General features: G+C 26.3%; 1 protein-coding gene across 1 annotated transcript in view; it reads right to left on the minus strand.

Annotated features, from left to right (window-relative positions):
- LOC111039391 (metabotropic glutamate receptor 2) overlaps nt 1–17,794 on the minus strand; it is a 170,691-nt gene that overhangs the window by 47,537 nt on the left and 105,360 nt on the right. The window contains exon 7 of the mRNA XM_022322901.1: nt 6,122–6,271. Within this exon, the coding sequence (XP_022178593.1) occupies nt 6,122–6,271 (150 nt within the window). The remainder of the gene's footprint in view (nt 1–6,121; nt 6,272–17,794) is intronic.

A 17,794-nucleotide genomic window follows, 5' to 3' on the forward strand; every position in this document is an offset into this window, starting at 1 on the left:
ACTATTTATTTTACTGCATCGCTGAATTTTGAATAACACAATTATTACAAAAAATATGAACATAAACATGTAAGGTACATTATTAAAACGGAATATAATACAGAGACTTATATATTAGAATGTAAAATAATTTACGAGTTATGAGTTATTTACCTATCATTATTTATTCACGAAGTAAACTAACAGAAGAACTTGACGAAAAATATATTTATAAGTACCCTCAATGGAATACTAAAGAATTACAGAGGAAAACATCCATTGTGCCCAAATCAACTCGTAAAAAAGTTCAATCATGCATTTCCTATTATAAATTGAATATTAGTTATAGGGATGTTTTTACCAAAATTATATTTTATTCATAGAATTTCATTTCCGAGAGATAGGTATACATTATAAAGAAAATTATTCAATGTATTTAAAAAAAACAATTAATTTACTATGTTAATAATAGCAATGACCTCTTAAGTATTTAAAATTTTATTGAAAACAGAATTAACATGCACAAAATATATAAATATATATTAAAAAAACATTTGCAATAAATGTCATTTTTGCTATAGTATTCTACTTTTATACTTCCCAATGAATGGTAAATGCTGAAGCCAAACCCATTTCCTAAAGATTGAAATTTGGTGTTCATTTTAGACTTGTTTTTTTTTTAGGCTTAATACAATTACTTTTCAATTATAAAGTCTTTATCATTAAAAGTATTAAATTATCTGGTAAACATGTTCATTATTAAAATAACATATACAGAGTTGTTAAGACAAACTTGAAGGTGTACCATGTATAATTAATTATGGGTATAACACAATTATTAATTTTATTTTGTAAATAACTGTTAAAAATACGCAGGAGATTTGTAAGGTACCTATTCATTATGTATTTGTCTGAATTGTAATATATGTAGACTGTAACTGATGTAGATAATCGTAAAACTACGAGAACACTGACGAAATTTTGATATTAGATAGTTAATAATAATACAATTTTATATAATTAACTTGGTACAACTCATCTATCTATCTATATTATTATTAAATGTAAAAAAAAAAACATAATTCATGTTTATTTGTTTTTAAATTGTATTAATATGAAATCAGCTATGTTTATGACTATAAAATATTAATTACTTATAAAATGAGTTTAAAAAAATATATATATACAACTGTTCATTTTATAGTTTTTGATTTACTTCAACTCAAAACAAATAGAAATTAATATACTTATTAAATTTCGAGTTTCTCCAATGATGTATGACGAATTAATGTTAATATTCTAAAATTTGAATTACTTACTAATTTCTTGGTATCAAGTATTTACACATAATTAAGTAATAATAGTTACTTATCTGAGTAAAATTAATAGAATTAATATTATTCCAGTGCAGATAGAGTTACCTACATAACATAAAAGCAATGAAAAATTCCATAACATTGATAGTCAAATAAAATATTTAAAAAATAAGTAGACCAACTATTTCTGTTTTGCTTGCATTAGGGACGGACCTTCAACCAACGGACGCAATAATTTTACCATAAAATATAGGTTATTCTTTATTTATTTTTTTATCATTATTAGTAAGTACCCCACTCACTGAAGACTGAACTCGTGTTGACACGTTTCCATAAGAAAGTGACCTAAATTTACTTGGCATTCGAAACCACAGATAACATTTTTTTTAATAAACCATTGTGTTTTTCAAATTATCTCGTTATCCAATACCAATATAAAAGCAAATGAAAATCTCAGCTTATCAAAAATGGAGCTCATACAATTTTCAAATTTTATCTTTATACAAATATAGACACTCAATCTAAAGGATTTTATCTTGGTACATAAGAAAAAAGATCGAACCGAGTGCTTGAGTTATATTACTTGCCATTAATTATTATGGTTCAGTGTTCTCAAATCGAACGAAAACCAATCAACGGGCAGTATATTATAAAGAAACAAAAAAAAAATCAATGTGATTCAAGAGGACAACACACGCCCTTATTAGGAACTATCTTCGTTTACCCCTCGCGGAACATTACACAACCCTCGTTCGTATAATCAAAGAAGATATATTCTTAACATTTAGTTTTAAACGAATACATGAGCTTACTAAATACTAAAATAATTAAAGAGAACAGCATTTTTCACGCCTGACCTTTGAGATTCATATTTCATTACACATATATATAATATTTGTATTTTTTTTTAATGTATTTATTTTTATGATGTGCGCTAGTTTGTGTCACGCACAAAATGTGATAGATGTATCTTGGAAATTGGAACTCGAGTTAGTAGGTACTTGAAAATGTAATGTTATACGAAGGATGATCAAAGATGTTAAAATTGTCTGGCGGTGTATTATTGAATTAATACTGCAGACAACAAACAATAATGTCACGTAGTATTCAGTAATTGCGATTATTATAATTTTGTAACCATATCGTATAATACCTTATAATATTATGTCCCCTGGGAGTTTCGTTTCCATATGGTAACCAATGCTATAACCTATTGATTTTATAAAAAATAAAAAAAATCGAAATATTACTGAATTAAGCTCCACGGAGATATCATAATTGCCTTTAATACAGTACATTTTTGTTGATTTTGAATTAAATACATTATTTTTAATATTTTATTTTATATAATATACTTTACGAGTAATATTGTACCACATACGACCCAGGAGATTATCATTTTGTGTTCGCTATATGCTTAAAGTAGTTTTTGTTTTAAAAGGAATCAAACGAAACAGTAATAAATATATGTATCTAATATTATATATTTCTGTATAGGTGTTTATAATTACACTAAAATAACTACACCTTAAATTATTAATGAATGGAATTAAATAAGTGTGTTTTTAAAAAAAATCGTGTTCACAAATAATTACAACTTTATTATGGATTAAACAGTAAACAAAACGTTTATTCAAAGTGCTTTATCTATACCGCTATTGTGTTCGTATTATATTCATGTGATTAACCCTTTTTTTAAAAAACAAAAAAACCTAATACATTTTTTTTCTGCCATTTAGTGCCTACAATGCAACTATAATGCCATAATGGTCAAAAAGTAAATGGAAAATAATGACCTCCACGAATAGTTTAAGTTACAAAAAACAATGAAATCAATAAAAATTGAAATTACGTGACTAATCATGATCATAATCATAATTTATCATAGATTTTTTTTGAAACTAATTAAGTGTAGAATAATTAAAAATAAAATATATTATTTAACCAGTTACAAACAATATCATTTGTTTTACAATTATTCTACTGAAGTGACAACTGACAACCAATACATTGTAAATGACGGGTCCTATACTAAATTTAAAGAAGAATGGTTCGTAATTTACATAATATTACATTTATAACAAATGTAGACAGCGCATACCTATATTTGTTTGCATTTATAATTCCGGTAGCCGGATGTCTTTAGTGACTTATATAATAGTCACTTGTATAATTCAATTATATCACAATCATATAGGTCAGGAGTAGATCTGATATTTCCACACGTGGACCTCTCAAAATAAAATAAGTCAATTCCGTCAAACCATAAGTTAGTCGCCTTTTTAAAGATTTTTAAAGATTTTTAATATGTTTGCTGGTAGGAAATTAAATCTAGTTGATACTTTAGGGTGCCAAAAAAAAAAAATTAACACTAATTTTCAAAAGCACCGGGAAAAACAAAACAAAATAAATTAAGAAAAAACAGAAATTTTTTACTTAAAACTAGTTTTAGACAAAATCAATTAGCTTTAGAAATCGCTTTTTTGTAGTAACTCAAAAAACCGTAGATAAAAAATAAGGTATTCATACAATATTAATTATTAACACATGTATGACAATAAGCCACAAGGCGCCTAATGTACAGTAGAGCAGTGCCCATTTGTCCATTTTTTTTAATACTCTGATTAGCCAAGTTTTTAGTTGTAACCTCATAGTTTCAATACAAAAAATATTGGTCGAATATACCTATTATATGATATAACAAAATACATAAAATGTACAATATAACATAATACTAAAACTTTGTCAGAACTTTATACTTATACCATATTGTCTTCTAAATAGCAATTTATGTTCTATGATCAAATGGTAATTTAACTTTGTCTTGTCGAAAAATTTACGATCTACAAAACAATCTGTAGTAAGACATTTATCGCAGGTACAACTAAACAGCACACTATTTAGTTTGTATTGTCGAGAAACAAATATAATATTTACATCATGGGTAAAGATTATAGTCGATTCTTTGAACTCAGAATAACTATTTAGGATGGTTCACTAAGCATATACTCATGCTACCGTTTTTCCGCTAATAAAGTATTTATATTTAAATTCCGATTTATGGAACTTTTAAATATACTTTAGGAAATCATTTAAAATACTCAGATTTTTTTATATCAAAATAAGATGTGTTTTGTGAAAAATCAAAATTCTTTTTATGGAATTAAAATCATTCGTTTTTCTTGTAAATTGTTGATCAGAAAAATGTTTGAACATTTTGTTGTGTCAAAATCGAAATTTGGAAAGGTAGTTTTTGAATTATGTATTTTACTTTGTGATCTAAGAATATCAGGTACATTATGGATTTGGAAGATATGGAGGCTATGGTTATTTGAAAACTTAAGTAATTAATATTAATCCATTAATCCATCAACATTTTAGAATTTATAAAAATAAAAACCATGTTTTTATTTAAGTAGAATAACGTGGGTGACATAATACCACTTAAAAACATTCCACATGATGTCCAAATGGATACTAACTACTAAGAGCATCTGCAGCCTATGAATTTGGATGTTTGTCATAAACAGTGGCCCAAATCATCATCCTATGCCCACTTTACGCGTTTTATGGTAAATCAAGAATCAGTGAAATGGACTAGGAACTTAGAATTTTCAATTTAAAATATATACTCCTGAATTTTTTTGAAGTAGATATTATATCTCACTTTCTATATATGTTATTTTATTTTAATGTTTTTATGTTTTATGCACAAAGTGACAAAGTATCAAATTCAGAATATTAATTTATGCTCAACATACCATATTATGCCAGATACTAAAACCAATATTTCATCTATATTTATTTTTATGAAACAATTATTTAGGTCTTTTATCCTTACTAAATATATTTTAATAACTAAAAAACTACTGGTTAGAATATTGGGTTAGAATGTTTAAATACATCAACATATTTTTCAAAAAAAATTTAATTTGGTTAATAATTTACAATAAAAATGTTGAAATAGTTGGTTCTTATTTAGTTTTGATAAAAATATGTTTTACGCCACAGAAGACTGCTTAAATAGTATATATAACCTAAATAATTAAATAATGAACTTTAAGTATCTACTCTAAAAAATTTAAAAAATTTAAACTAAAACAAATGCATTATTAAAGAAATAATGGGTTGAGGATGCTTGACGAATCATTTTGTCGATTATTTTTTATTACATACAAGTAAGTAAAACTAATAGGTATGTTTTTTGGTTTGTTTGATATAAGACGGTTTAATATTTGGTTGATATATTTAATATTATTCTTCGGCCCTTTTTAGTTTGATGAATTTAGATTAATAAATTATAATTATATTTATGCAAAATTAAATAAAACAATTATATTACAATTTATTAATTTAAAGTTTGTGTATTTAAAATTTAAATTCACAGAAAGTCACCATCAACGAAAGTTAATAACGAATGAATTCCTGAAATGTAATAATATAATGTATGATATTTTGCACTTATTATTCTTCTGTTGTAAAACGCATTCCGGTTGTGTGTTTTTATGTCAATGTGTATATCGTATAAAACACATGTCACGTGCACATAAAAATACTTGAAATATTATTTTGCATAAGATCTATGTATAGTTATAATAATAATAACAATAATAATAAAAATAATAATAATAAATGCCTTCATGACCAAGAACGTATGTAAATAGGAATATAGTGTAATATTTACACTGTGGACCATTAATCATTATTACCATCGTATTATATCGAAAAAGTTGGATAACAGAGTTGGTTAAGACAAAAAAATCCACATTTATAGGGCTTTTACGGTTATAAAGTATACGTACTATTATGAAGTAAAAAATACTCACCGTCCATGTTGAGATTGAGCTTGCCGTCTGAGTACACACCGACTTTGATCCATTTAAAAGTGCCCGGCTCCACCTGTTTGAAGTGAATGATATTATAACGGGCTGGTCCGTCCCCGTTGTTATCGAAGTGAAAATTATCGCCCGTGAGACCTGCAACACGTGTAGGTATAACCGTATAGGTACAAATAGTAAACAATATTATTGTAGAAATCTAAGCTTGTAAGATCAGTACATGGCTTAACCAACTACAACAATAAAAATTATGGGTAAAACGAATCGATATAGAAAAAAAAAGGAATACAGTGTACTCCAGTTGATTGGTTGGAAGTGTTTTACGAAAACAAAAAATACTGATGAGTTGCAACATAAAAAAAAGAGCCTGCCGAGAACATATTATTATCACATACGAGGAAAATTGTGTTTTATGTGGTAAGTAAAAAAAAAAAAAATAATAAATAAAATGAAGATATTCGACGAGTAAACTTTTTTTCTTGAAACTAAAGTCGCCAAAATTGTTGTGTTGTTTTTAACAAAAACAACTAGTGAATCAACTTAATGAGGTAACCCCTTTACCTAGTTTCAAACATTTCATTTTAAATAATTAATTGAGTTTTTGAATTTCCCATTCGTTCTTCATAATTTATTCATAGGAAAGCTAATTATATATATGTTGTAATCAAAATTAAAATGCATAATTTGTCCAAAAACTAAAGGTAATACTATTATCATTGACCATTTAAATTGTTTCTAGTTATAAATATATTAGCTTTTTAATTTGCTTTTAAATATAGGCATCAATGTCATCAATATCATCAATATTGGATAATTGTAATATAAAGTGAAACAAATGTGTTTGTACCAACGTGTTTAATTAAGATAATCGATTTGATATCATAAACGAATTGACGAAGTATAAAAATGTTACCTAAATATTATGACTAACCCATAATAATGTTGTTTTGGCTTATATTAAAAATCACAGTAATATTAATTATATAATATTATTTGGTTTAATGCTCTATTAATATGAAGTTAATATTGGATGCATAAAAATAGGATTTTTGGTAGATGGAGAAAATCCATATCGCAATAAAAGTTTTTCTAGTACTCTTACGTATTACATTTTGCTATATAATATTTCTCACATTCAAGATGATTATATATTATGTTTTAAAAAATAGGATTTATATTAATATTTTGTTCACACATTTTAACATCAAATACTTATAACTTATGAGTCAAAGTAATGGATACACATAGAAAAATGAAAAAATACTAATATGATCTTAAATATTGTTATAAACGTATAATATGAATTTCCTTACAATATGTCCTAAGATTTTGCACAGTTTGGAAATATTGTGGTACCGATATAGGTGATTTTTGGCGGACTTGTATCGATAATAAAATAAATAAAATATTCGACAACTGTATTCTTAGGTTTAAAGAATACTAACTGATTGATACCTAAATGTTTTCATAGGAATTTCCGGATATAAGTGTATATTTGTGACATACGGAATTATTTCTTAAGATTTGTTTAGGACAAACTCAAGTTATATTTGTAGATAAGTTTTGTGGCCAAATTTATTGATCCAAAGTTATTTATGGTTGAACAGGGGAATATTATAAAGTTTTGAGGCTTGATATCATCTTAAAATCTTAAGTAAATATTTATATCTGAGAATAAAATTATTAATAAAATAACTTCTTTTATTATTGAAATCTAACAATTTTTATGATTTATTCATGGTGAAATCTAAACGATAAAACGTATTTAAAATGTACACCCTAATCTTACATTGATAAAAAATATGTACAAATATTATCCAAATCAAAAATTAAGTAACAAAAGTCGACCAATTCACAACCAAAGAATTATCATTAATTCGTTTTGTTAAACTATTATTACAATACGTAAGTGCTTGATAACATCAATATAAATCACACAAAACCGTTTATGAGTTTGGAAAACTTAAGGTATAATGATGATAAAGTTCCAGTAAAAATTACTTCATTAATAACGACGACTTATGCCGTCGGGAATAACAAAAATATTCAATAAAACGATTAGATATTATTTATTATTATTTTGAGTTATAGTTGATTAGCATAATACAATTTTTCAGCACAAAGCTGATGTGAACAAGTCGGTTCATAGAATATAAGTGATTAAACGTGGTAAAGGGTTAAGATAATAAATTAAAGGGAACACTGTGTATTTTGCTTTTTAGCCCCTTAATAATATTAATAAAATTGCTTTTATATAGGATAATATTCAAAACTTAATTCAAAGGTTAATTAAAATATGCAAATTATTATAGAACATTCTGAAAAATAGAAATCTCAAGTGAAAAATTGTGTATAATTAAATTACTTAGTTTTTTCAGAAAAAAACCAAGTCCAAGTAAAATTAAAATTGTATAATATTATGCATTGTATGCGAATCCTACAGTATTTTATCTACATTTTTTTTTTTTATGAGATGTAACATTTTATTTTTACGGTAGCTGCTTCGTTTTACATAAATAATTTATGTAGGTTGTGCACACAGCATTGTACAACTATGTGACAATCGACAGTACATTTTACAAACGTTAATTTGCAAATATAGTTATGTATTTTTTTATGATTTAATCTCACCAGATTATTATTTTTATTTTTTTGTATTTTATATTATGATGATGGTTACGCTTCTAGGAAATACTTTAATACTCTCGTGACGCCTCTCCAGTTATTCATCATAATTTTCAAAAATCTAATTTACAAATCAGTATATTTTAGGTTATTTACATTTTAATAAATAATAGGCTCAAATAATATTGTTTCCCTCAAACATAACAATATTGAATACATTTTTTAAAAAATAAATGATATACTTCTACTCGGTATTATATTATACGACACGTATATAATATAATATTATCATTCTTATCATTCTCGTTGGATATTCTTTGTGGAAACATGAACGAACACAAGTTTAAAATGGAAATGATTTATAGTACCTACACATTTATCACCTAATGTGAAATGGAGTGGTAGACAACACACTTGCGTGTCTCGCGCACCACATCATGTTGAAACTGTAACCAACACCCCCCCCCCCATCCTCAGTGTTTGTATTCTTCGTAGGCTGTAGCACGAAACCTGCACCACACTGCGACAGTAAACATAAAAAATGAAAGTAATAATGATAATAATAGTAATAATTAGTACACCATATCGATTATCCAATTTCTGTTTGAAATCCAGAGTATGTTTTTAATATCAAAAGAAACGACAAGCGCGTCTCGTGTACTAGTCCCAGTCGTAAGCATAAAAAATTAAAATCGAGGTTATTTTGACTATGGTCTAACACAGTATTCAGTGCCGTATTTAGGAATGTGGCACCTCAGGTATATAATGAAGTAACGCCCCTTTTCCATTAACATTTAACAAATTAGACATAATTATAAGGTGCTAGGTGACGTCGTTGTTTCCTAGAATACCACAAATCCATAAATAACCCTCTAATTATTTGTTGAATTCTTATAAAGTGCCAAAATGAATCTTATCATACATTTTTTTATAAATTAAAATTTTACTTTTGACATTGACACTGACTTTTATTTTATTTTTTTTTACTTTTACATGGAATTTGGAACCTCAAGCTCAGTCGCACTTTTATGGGAATCAGAATTTGGCGCCTATGGCAGCCCTCCCCCCCTCCAGTTCCCACCCATGCACCCACAAATACGCAACTGACTATATTCTCGGGGTGTTGTTATGTATATTACAACTTCAACTTAGAAAAGGGTCTGTAGGAGTGCTGAATGCTATCATAAATCACAAAACCAAAGTGCATAAATGCATAATAAACGTACTACAACGAGGTTGCATACAACGAACAAAAAATATAACTAAAAAGCTCTTAAGTTCATTGGATACACCACCGCCATATGTTTCGTCTGTTGACTAGGATACTATTATAATTTACACCGAGGGCACACCATCGCCAGATCGAGTGATCTATATCAAGCAATATCGTCTCTTTCATTTACTCACTTTTATTAAAATCTCTCATCGTCACTTGACACCGATATTTTATTACTTATATATTTCTGCAAGTCGATAAACGATACCAATATTATATACCCTGTGTATATATACATGAATAGGTACACGTCACACGCGATACATATTATATTACGTCCAAATAATGTTGATATATACACCTGATGTTATGTAAGAGCGTGACTATTTTTCTTTATTATATGTTTATATTAAATTATATTATTCGTAATCTGAGTATTTTATCGAGCACGTAATTTTTTACGATATTATACGCTTTGAGCGAATTGTCTCGATTGATCAGCTGTTAGCTATTCACCTTCTTCCATCAACGAAGCGTAGGTGGAAGGCAACGCTAAAAAAAATATTGGACGATCCCAACTCGGTAATTCGTGTTTAATACATTATTCAACGAAACAATTTGATTATTTACAAAATGGGGTAGAGTCAAATTTGTACCCTCGCTTGAATGTTAAAAATAAAGTTTAATAATATAGCCGATGCCTAAGGCTTGTCATTTTCAAAATTCTAAGTTATGGACTAATATTTATTTAAAAGTTTTTGTAGGTTTTCGTTTTGCACTATTCCACGTCTAAAAATAAGCCATAAATCCAAATTGTTTTCAGCTGCAAGCCATGTCGCCGCCATATAGGTATCTTGATTATGATTTATACAGTCCAATACAAATTAACCAGTACAAGTTTTTTGAACTCCTTTTCTTCAAACAAAATACATTTGGTCGAACGTAAACAATTATATTACAATAATATACACACTACAGGTGCTGCTTACAGTGTAAACAAATAATTAAACTTTCGAAGTTTTCAAATAAGTTAGAGTACTAAGATAAATGCGACTTAAATTAACAAAATATTTTAGCATGAAACAACAAACGTAAATACTATACACAAATAACAAATTACAAGAATACACATATATTATACACATATTATTAAGTTGATATTAAGATGTTCATAAATTGCATAAAATATGATAATCCATTAAGCTTAAATTTGATCGTTGAGGATGTATTTTCATTATTATAGAATTGTATTTTGCGGTTATAAATCGTTAATTTAATTTAAGTATAAAATTCATAGGTACTGATTGTTTAACGAATTTTGAAAATTAATTATTATTAATTGGTATTTTTAAGAATTTATTTTGGTGAAGAAATTATTATATACCTACAATGTATTATATTTAAATATTTCTAAATGTAATCATGTGATAAATATACATAGTATTTGGTTTTTAAAATGTATGGATAATATTTATACTATACATAATTCGATATTGATATGCTTCTAAAAAACATTCTATAAGTTATTATTAATTTTAATACTTCAAAATCTTAGTCCTGTCTATAGTTATAATTGTGTTCAAATAATTTACATTTCATACGACTTAATGCACTTACTTATATTATATCCATCGAGTAGGTAGTCATTAAATTTGAGATTTTAATAATTAATATAATTTCAAAATAAGATATGCTATTTTTAGTACAACTTTACTTAAATAAATCTTCCCAGAATAAAATTTAAAAAAAACAAAATTTTAAATAAGCAAGAAAGGGTTACTAATAATATTATTAATTTATGCATATTTTAAATGAAAATATAATTTTTTTTTAAATTGTATTTCTCATTATTATTTTTTATACTTGATATTGATTAAAGAATAATAATTTGAAAAAAATAGTAGTAAACAAAATTGTTCTTAAATCATGTGGTGACTGATGAGAAAAAGACATGGGGAGTTTACAATATTGTTACTGTTTGGTAACTAACTATGTAGAGGCTTCTATTGAAATTAAAATTGACTGTTTCTTTTTAAAAAATAAATATCTGTTGAAAGTGGATGGCAAAGAAAGGATGATATATATATTATATATATATATATAGTAAGTGTCAATATTATATAACAGTAGGCGTAGCCAAAGATCAATAATATTTTAATATGAATTATATTATTGTTAGTTTTGTTATTTTAAGCATTAATTATTATTGTTTTTCAAACAAATTTATTGTATACTTTATGGAAATGTATGTGTTTATTTTAGTATACTAGATATTCACCCTATAAACTTACGGTTGAATTATTCAAATGGTTTGGTTATAAAAACTAATGCGCAATTTAAATTTTATATTATAAATGTTCTTGCTTTATTTATGGTTGTTACATTAGGATAACAACAGTGAACAGTTAATATATAATTATAAAATAATACGTGAATTATATTTTATAATGATATTGATACATTGATACATGGTACACACATTTAAGATATTTCTATTACTTCCGTTATGAGGCAGTAAATTATCATTTATACCTAGTGTTTATTTTATTGCATGATCTGAAACGGAATGTTTTTTTAATTGGATAATTGATTTATGAATTAAAAAATAATAGTAACAAAATACGTCATGATGAAGGAAAAATAAATTTTTTTTCTCATAACTATTTTGTTAATATCATAATAGATGATCACAACTAATGTAATATGTACTGTTGGTAATACATTGAGCCATAAAATGTATAATATATAAAAAAAACAATGGATAAATTAACAATAACATATTTCTTTTCAGATTTATTTAACTCCGTCACAAGTTTAACTTTTAAAATAATAGTATCGTTAAATTATAAATAATTTCTAAGTCAAAAACTGCAAAGAAAATACCATTATTGCTTGAATACCAGGGAATAACGACATTGAGGGATACAAAAAAGCAGAAAAACTGGAAAAAGTTACAAGAAATAACTACCAAAGATTGCCAGCAGGGCAAAATATTTGTTAACCTTATTAAACATACATATTTAAGCATTTTCCACCCCCTACGGCTCTGCATTAACTTATGATTGAGGGTACGAATAAATCACAAAGACAATTAAGACGCGAATAGGTACAACATTATTAGGCGAGTGGAGAAAAAAGGAAACTAAACTCAGCGAAGTAAAAGCCAAACATTCGAAGAAGCACAATTTAAATAAGAAAAAATGATCCTTTAAAAAAAGATGATATGTGATCCTAACGCGTTTAAGAACAGAGAATTCTCGATGTACACACTGCTACCCAAGGGAGTAGCAAAGGGCATACGCAGGGGGCAATTTCTAACTGATGAAATTTCTAGCTACGCCCTTGCTGCTATATTAGTGCAAAGAAGACCCAACCAAACCCACAATCTGCGGAATATAATCAATCCTCAAAAACTTCCTCGTTGAATGCCGTCATGCAGATGAATAGCAATTGCCAGAAATCAAAATAACATCCACAAATTCCTCACCGCCAATCGCTAAGGTAAGACGAGACGACCAATAAGCAAATACTAAAGCTCATCAAATAAATTAGTATGGATAGTTTATCGTAATAACAGCAAGCATGTATAACATATTTATATTATATAATAATATTATAATCCTACCTTTTTGTAAAAATTAATTTTTATTTACATTAACAAGAATAATTATTATGATACTATGATCCTATGCTAATTCAAAACTATTTGTTTAATGATATTACATACAAATAGATAGGTGCTTAAAACATTTGAATACATGTCGTAGAAATTCTTAGATGTCATTAATGACAAGAAACAGAATTTAGGATCTAGGTTATTTTTATAGTAATTTCAGCTAACAATATTTTATATTTGTATATTTTATTATTTTTCACAAAAAAAACAAATCACGTCCTTAACCAACTATAAAATGTTATGTTGTTTTACTTTATGTTAAAATATATTGATATTTCCTTCCTAGTTTTTCCATAATTTCCTACAATTGTACTCTTCATCACAAAGACTATGCCTTAAATGTAATACCTACAACATACCCTTATCTATCGTCGTTCCCTTTGTATTAGTTTGAATTATTTTTTATCCCATCTTTTATCTCTTAGTTATTCTTCCCCATATTCCTTTCAACTCATAACATCGTAATACTTATATCATAAACTCTTTCATTATGAAATCTGACTTTCACATTTAAATTATACGCCAAATCTTAATTACATTATTTTTTTACATTATACACACCATGTTATATTATTTTGTAATCATCATTATTATTTTTATTATAATAATTTTTTTTTTTAGTTAAGGCCTTAACATCTGAGGTCATCAGCCTGAAGTTTATTAGTCGGTTTTTACTGTGGGGGAGGGTAGGGTTCGTTTGGAACATGTATGTGGGGCGAAAATTCGTCACTAAAAACCCGGGTGGTGACCAATTCGGGAGATAGTGACGCCGACCCTAGAACACGTTAGTGCCTGAGACCAACCATTGGACTACACCAGGCCCCTATTTCATTATTATTGATTGTTGGCCCATAAAATTTCACAACTATAAAAACAAATAAAAATAAATAATATTTATACGAAGGTTTTGTATACAAATATTTTAACGAATTTCATAAATAAGCATGAACTACATTACTACAATATTAAATTATATTCATATATTAATATATTGTTTATTTATTATAAAAAAATAAAAAAATATTAAATTTCAATATAATAAGTGGGGAAAATGAAAATTAAGACTAATATTTATAGGTGAAAACATTTTTATCAAAAATATAAATAACGAACAGTACTACATATTGTTAAATTTTAACGCCATAACAATCAGATCCATAAATCGAAGAACTATAATTATTATTACTTTGTCATCATATGATAATTATTATAACTATGGGTATTAACTGTACGTACTATTATCTTATATTATAATATGTGGAATTTTACGTATATGAAAATACTCTACGTTTTATATTTTGTGGACTTGTAGTTTGCACTTAAAAGATTATTTTAATTACGTATTTGGTAGTACAAATTATACACATTTATTTACTTAGTTTTTTAATTACGGAGAAAAGAACCTCCATTTACAAAAATGGTGTATAAATAATAAATATAATAGTTGTTGGTACAAAACAAATCAATACAATACGTGCAGATTATACAGTGTCATAATACATTTTTAAATAGGCAACTATGTGAATACTGAATATCAAATAAATGTGTACCTATATTTTAATACAAGAAAGTAGTATGAATAGTAATAATAATACACAATACATAATTTCGTAACACTGTAAAATTAAATTAAGCCACGTACCTATTCGTTTAATATCATTAATATTAAAATAAAATATATCTGAATAAGCAGAATTACTTAATGGCATTAGCATATTTGCTGGTGAGTTGATTGAATAATTAGAACGTTGGTACCTATGTATTATAAGAAAAATAAATTATTATCTTTAGTTATATTTTAATTGAATTTGAATTAATGTTTTCTAATATAGGGCTACAATCTATTTCGTTGCAGATTGGTTTGAATAAAAAATCTAAACTTGGGTAACATCAACGGTTTTTATGGAAGTTCAATAAACCCATACCATAATCAGTAAACGACTGCCGTTTTACTCTACTCATAGTCAATATACGATTGAATATTTATTTGTAAAAGTTAACGATAAAAATAAAATGCACCAAAACGTTAGTTTTTTATTAATTTAATTTAAATCATTGAAAACATTGATACGTTAAATAAAAATAAAATACTTTACCATAATATTAATAAACTTTCAAATAAATAAGTTATTTTTTAATCAAAAAGAAACCTATGTATTTGACGTATGAATTGTTAGGTCAACTTTGTCATATACTATAACATAACCAAAATAACGTTGACAATAGACAGAGCAAGTAAAAATACCTTAAACTTGGAACTTGAATAACTTTTAATAATAATATAATGTTGTAGCCATGTATACATCAAGTAAAATCGCTCAGAAATAACTCAAATACTTTATTACTTTTAATATCTCAACTTAATTGTATTGCTTTTAGTTAAATTGATAGAATATGCATGAAAATAACCATACATGCATTTTATATGTATACTATTTATACCATATAACTTCCAACATTATGAATTTGTGTGCGCACATTAAATCCATTAAAAATAAACTTATACCAGTAGGTACATAAAAAATTACATACTTGCTAAGGCTAGTAATTGCTTAGTTCCAGATTGAAATAATAATTAATTATGACAAACAATATTATAAGAAAAACAATATTCAGAACATTATCACTTTTAAGTTTTAAAGCATTCGTCATGTCGTCATTATATTTTGTTACTTATAGGCATCTAAAAACTGCATTGAACAAATGTAATCCTACTATTAACTACTGTATACGACAGGATCTGGATAAAATAATAAAGATTATTTATGTGTATACGACTATTATTAACTACTGGAAGTAATATAATTGAATACCTAATAAAAAACAAATAAATAATATTAGTAAGTTTTTATTTTGTTTCACTAATAAGTCATTTGGCCGAAAACTTGATACCTACATTTTAGCTGTGGGGTTTCCAAAATATTATTATTTAAGTCATTATTTTTGTGATAACTCGGAACACATATTTCGGTCACATAAATATAAACATAATATGGTTAATGACGTTTACATGACTCAGTTTAAAAAACACATTCATGGAACGGTTTACAATTTAATTCGCACAAACACATACTACAGGGGAGGATTATGTAAAACAACAGTGTAGCAATTGTATGACCTAGATCCTGTATAATGTGGAACATAATATATTATAATGTACAATATACACACTAACCTTAGGACTAAATATTTGATTTTATGAAACGTGTATATTACAGCTATCTCAGACGTAACAGACTACAGTTAAACCATTGATTCTGTTTTTTAGTTATCTGTCCAATAATAGCGGGTGTGGTTTCACGGAATTCGGAATAACAAGCACACGCAAGGAAAAGCAATTTTATATTTTGCAATTAATCCTCTGGAATCGGACCCAAATAATCTTTTGGATTTTTACTGCGCAAAACTTTGACGTGATTTAACCCTAAATATTTTTATCTGTGCGAATTTAACTTTTTTTTTAATGCTACAGGATAACGACTTTTGACCGGAATTTGGACATTGCAGTGTAAAATATTCTTTTATTACTAAAAAATATGACGTATTAAAGACAAATGTTTCAATCACAGTTAGTCAATATTAAGTTAAAATAGTATTAATTAAATACATCATTGTAGTTTTAATATCTGCATCACAAAATAGCCAAGAATATATTAATAGCTTACATCATTGATTCTTTAAAACAAAATTGAACTCGAATTGAATTTAACTGAAGATGGATGCTTATCAGAAGAAAAACTGTTATTATACTAAGTACCTAATTTTAATCTATATAACAATTGACATAAACATTTTTTTTTATATCGCACAATGTCATGATAAATCAATGGTAAGAATATTGAAAGCAGTTGAATAAAATTGATAAGATAATACATGAAAATATAGATTTTGAAGACAATTTTAGAAAAAATGATATTTTCTTCTAAATAATTCAAAAAAATTTATTATATGATTTTATAATTTAATGTAAAATAATACACAAGTTCGAGTACAAGCAAATTTAGTTTTAATCGTAGTAATAATATTTTATCAGTAAAATACTAAAATATCATAGTGAGTGTAAATATCCTCGGAAATATCATAGTTGTATTAAGATTAAAGATGTATACCCAAATATTTGTTGTCATAAAATTCAGCACATTTT

This window comes from Myzus persicae, unplaced genomic scaffold (genome assembly GCF_001856785.1).
Source record: "Myzus persicae strain clone G006 unplaced genomic scaffold, MPER_G0061.0, whole genome shotgun sequence".
NCBI lineage: Eukaryota > Metazoa > Arthropoda > Insecta > Hemiptera > Aphididae > Myzus > Myzus persicae.